Source organism: Malania oleifera, chromosome 5 (assembly GCF_029873635.1).
Source record: "Malania oleifera isolate guangnan ecotype guangnan chromosome 5, ASM2987363v1, whole genome shotgun sequence".
NCBI classification, from domain to species: Eukaryota; Viridiplantae; Streptophyta; class Magnoliopsida; order Santalales; family Ximeniaceae; genus Malania; species Malania oleifera.
This window is the reverse complement of record NC_080421.1, coordinates 10,670,453-10,674,944: the sequence shown is the minus strand read 5'-3', so window position 1 is coordinate 10,674,944 and position 4,492 is coordinate 10,670,453. Positions and strand designations below refer to the sequence as shown.

The window sequence follows — 4,492 nt, the reverse complement described above, 5'->3', positions numbered from 1 at the left end:
ATAGCTTCTTGTATTGTACACAGCAATTCCATTAATGAAATACAGCATTCTCCAAACTTCCATGCCTCACGCTCTTTGAGCTCTCTCGTCTCTTTCCTTTGTTTTCTTACACACGAGCCTAATGAGTCGAATATAAACTAGCTTGAGTTCAACTCTTTTAGTTGATGAGTTCGAAGTTTGAGTTCAAGCTCGACTAGTTTAAATAGATAAACGAGTTTGTGCAAGCTTTTATTGAGTTGACCATCGAGTAGTTGATGAGCAGTTCGACCCATTTACTGGTGTGATGCAATTGTCACCTCGAGGGCCGGAGGAGCAACAAGAGAGCATCTTAATCCCAATTAGATTTTTTTACAAATTTTGTGTGTGCTGCTAATATTGTAAATGAAGAAAAACAATTGAAAATTGTTGTTTATATTGGAATGGTATTAGGCCTGGAAAAACGGGTTATAACCCGTCGGGTCACCTTGATCCACCCGTTTAAAACGGGTCCGGGTTTGAAAAAGTTAACCCATTTAATAATTAGGCGGGTCACAGGTCAACCTGTTTATAAACGGGTTAAGTGGGTTTGGGTGGGTCACTCGTCGGGTGACCCGTTAATTCGCTGCTTCAGCCCCTTCTCTGCTTCTCAGTTCAACCCCCCTTCATTTCAAGCCTTCACCAGCTTCATGCCTCACTGTTCACAATCACACACAGTCACACTTAAAAAAAAAACCCTAAGGCTAAGTAAAGTTCCCGACTCCCTGTAGGCTCAATTTTCTAATCAAGCAAGAGGTGGGAATATTTATCTGCTTCGAACTTTTCTTCTTCTTCTTCTTCGTCTTCGTGCTCATCGATCGCCTTTCCCAGACTTGATAACAGCTCGAAATCGACTATTTCCGAATCCCAATTGATTTCATCAATGTAGATGTCTGGGTCCGACACAGAAATTTGGCAGGGGCAGGGGAGACCATTGATCTGTGCCCAATATCTGGCTTTTGCATTTCGGAATGCCTCCTCTGTACCGGAGTCTTTCCAATTTGCAATTTTTACAGTAATGAGTTCTTCTGTCTGGCATTCGTGGGCAAGGATTTTTCTTTGGAGCTTCTTGATCACGACTCTTGATTGTAAAGTTTTTGAAGTTTCCCATGATGTTTTTCCCTGGGAAGTTGATCCGAGAAATCAAGAACAGAGAGAGAATGGGTTTAGGAAAGTTTAGAAAGAAGAATTAGGATAGAAATCCTTTTATGTGGAAAGTTGATTGGGGCGCAAGTCATCCAAGACCCCTCATCTCAAACAACTTCATGGAGATTGCGTCCAGCTGCTCCACTCGGTTGGACCACTCCTTGTGTTTTTTTTTAAATTTTACATTTTTAAAAAAATGTATTCATTAAAGGTATGTATTATTTTGTACATTTTATATTCTTTTTATTTAAAAATTAATAAATATAATGTAGTTTTTTTTTTTTAAATGTCATTTTATATGAAATTTTTTTAAAATTTAAAATAAAAAAATTAAAATTTTTTAAACAAGTGACCCCTTACCCGCCCGTTTATTAAACGGGCAGATTAGGGTTGGCATGTGTGTGATTCGTTTAACATCTACCCATTTATGAACCGACTCGTTTATGACCCGGCCCATTAGTGACCCGCCCAAACCCGGCCCTCCCACCCGTTTTGCCAGGCCTAAATGGTATACCAACGTGATTTCAAGTAGATATAAATTCCATTATTTTTGTCCACATACAAAATAATTAGTTAGACAACCTTATTTAATTTTTCTTAGATAGTCTTAAAAGCATAGATTGTGAAGATTAAATTTAAATTGTGTGGATGAACAAATTATAATATAAAATTATATTTATTTTTTTCAAATTCACACAATCAAATTCATCTCTTGAAATTCATATTTCGAATTAAAAATTTTATGTTAAAAGGTATCTCCTATTCAAATTTTAGAAAAAAAAATTGGGAAGAAATGTATGATGGGACATAATTAAGATGGACAGATAATTGGCACCTCCGATTTCAATATTTCATGACTCATCATTTATAATTATGCAATCTCTTTTCTTCAAAGCCAACGAAAAACAAAAAGGAAATATCTTTACTAATTATTATTTTTATAAGAGTGACAAATTTATCTTGAAAACTAAAAATTAATACAATTAATCCGCCCTCCTATATTTCTAAATTCTAATAAATGCCTTATTCTTTTTTCTTTCCTGGCATCATATTATTATTTATGCAACAACAAATCCAAATAATATAGAACAACAAAAACCAACTTAATCAAACCCAAGTTTCCAAAAAAAAAAATCAAAGCCCAGAAGTGAACGGAACACCCGTAGACGGCAACCAAGACCCGCCGGCAATGAAGTTCCCGACGGTGAATTTCGAAGCTTCGGATGCGCTGGTGATGACACGATACCCACCCCACTTCACTCTATTCGCCGTCGACGACCCAGGTCCGGTGTTCATGTACTCCCCGTAATACAAAGTGTTAAGAGCAAAATTCCCGTCCCACTCCAGCCACCCCGCCGGATTTATCAATCCATCGAGATACGTCTTCATAAACACCGTTCTCGAGTACGTTTGCCACGGCCGCCCGAGGTAAGTTTTCACGGAGCTCTGCACCGCCTTGAGGTCGCTGGCGGCGGTGACTCTGGAGTTGTGGATGGAGATTCCGGTGTTCTGATTGGGGTCTGTCCGGCCTTGCGCGGTGATCGTGTTGGTCTTGTTGGGAGGGTTTCTGGCGTAGATGTTGCAGTTCTGGAAGACGACGGCGGCGTTGCCGAAGATGAAGTCGACGGTGCCGTAGATGTCGCACTCTCTGTAGAATTGTCTATCCGAATGAACGTAGAGCGTGTCTTGGTAGCCCTCGAAGCTGCATTGGTAGAACACCGAGAGGTCTGAACCCGACCGGAGAGCCACCGCCTGTTGGTTTTTCGCTCCGGCGGTGTTCCGGAATGTGATCCCCCGGCCAATGAATCCGTCTCCGACCACAGCTGAAACCCAAAATTGAAAAATCAAAGTTAGTTGGGTGTTGAAATGGTCGCAGACAATATTTTTTTAAAAAAATGAAAAGAAAAGAAAAATTGGTTGTACTCACCAACAGTGGCTGAATTGAATGTGGTGGAACCTCCTCCGACGCTCTTGCTACCGGTAATGACAGTTTTTCCTATCCCATCTCCGACCAACATGATATTCTTCAGCTGGCTTCCTATCTGAACATTTTCATTGTAAATCCCTGCCTTGACATAAATCACATATCTTCCGGTCCCGGACCGCTTCGCCGCCGCCACGACGGCCTCGCTCACCGTCTTGTAATTCCCCGACCCGTCCATCGCCACCACCACATTTGCTTGAGACGCAGGGGAGGAAGAAGCCTGCAAGAGCTTACGGTCGCCCGGTCTCACCCAGGAGGGAAACCCGTCCCGGCCGTAGCTCGGCTTCGGGGAGGAGGGAACTACATTGAGAGCCAAAGTGTTGCTTATCAACTTGGACACGTTGTTGGACATCAATGGAAGGATGAAATCACCGACGCCAAGCTCCGCGAACCCTGCCCGGCAAGTTTGGAGGTTGGTGAGCGCGGTGCTGAGCCATGTCTGGGCGTCCACCTGGGTGCACGTGGTGGCGCGGCTTAGGGTTTCGTTCAGGCGGAGGACGGTGGACTCATAGAGCTCGAGACAATCGGTCCACGCCGCCTTCTCGCGCTCGTTGCGGCACTTGGGGCCGAGCGAGAGGGCGGTGGTTTGGGCACGGTTGGCGCGGTTGAGCGCCAGCTGCATCGCGAGCTTGAAGAAGTCGGACTTTTGGTGGATGGAGGCGGTGGTGGAGAGGTTGCCAGTTAGGAAGTACTCGCAGGGTTCGGGGTGGGGGGTTTGGCGGCACCAGGAACTCACGTCGGCCGCAGAGTAGCCGGAGACGGCCCGCGAAAGGAGGAGAAGGGCGGCCAGTGCTAGGGTTAGAAATGACTGAAGTTCCATTTTGCTCTCTAGGTTATGGAGGTTGAGGGGGGCTTGTTGTGATGATGAGGGTTTGCATGGATTTCATGGGAAATGGTACGTGTATATATAGGGGGGAAGTGAAACAAAGGAGGGCTCGCTAGTTGTGGAGATCCGATCCTTCATGTTTTAATTTATTATATAATTTATAAATATTGGTCCATTTATCTTAATTAAGAAAGTGACTTATATACATCAATCAATATACTTAATTGAGTTGTTGATTCATGAATTTTATAAATTCACAATATTAATTAATTAATTGAATATATATATATATATATATATCTACTTATGTATTTATGTATTTATTTATATGATTACATACACATACCTATAAATACATACATTTTTGACTTCAGATGGGAGAGATTAAGTAGTCTATAATATTTAAGACAGCACAATATTAATTAATTAATTGAATATATATACTTATGCATTTATTTATATACATTATTACACACACATACCTATAAATTTATATATTTTTTACTTCAATAGAAGAGATT

General features: G+C 41.9%; 1 protein-coding gene across 1 annotated transcript; it reads right to left on the bottom strand.

Annotated features, from left to right (window-relative positions):
* Nucleotides 1-2,295: 2,295 nt before the first annotated feature.
* LOC131155467 (pectinesterase 2-like) lies at nucleotides 2,296-3,965 on the bottom strand. The gene is made up of 2 exons (XM_058108633.1): nucleotides 3,089-3,965; nucleotides 2,296-2,984 (listed from the first exon to the last, which is right to left on the bottom strand). The coding sequence occupies exons 1-2, from the start codon at nucleotides 3,963-3,965 to the stop codon at nucleotides 2,296-2,298; spliced, it is 1,566 nt and encodes a 521-aa protein (XP_057964616.1).
* Between the last annotated feature and the right edge of the window lie 527 nt (nucleotides 3,966-4,492).

What these genes read in the sequence shown, in the direction of transcription:
- LOC131155467 (XM_058108633.1), bottom strand. Translation starts at nt 3,965, where the DNA reads ATGGAACTTCAGTCATTTCTAACCCTAGCACTGGCCGCCCTTCTCCTC. An exon ending in ATTCAATTCAGCCACTGTTG is followed by an intron (nt 2,985 to 3,088) that starts GTGAGTACAACC and finishes TTTGGGTTTCAG; the next exon opens with CTGTGGTCGGAGACGGATTC.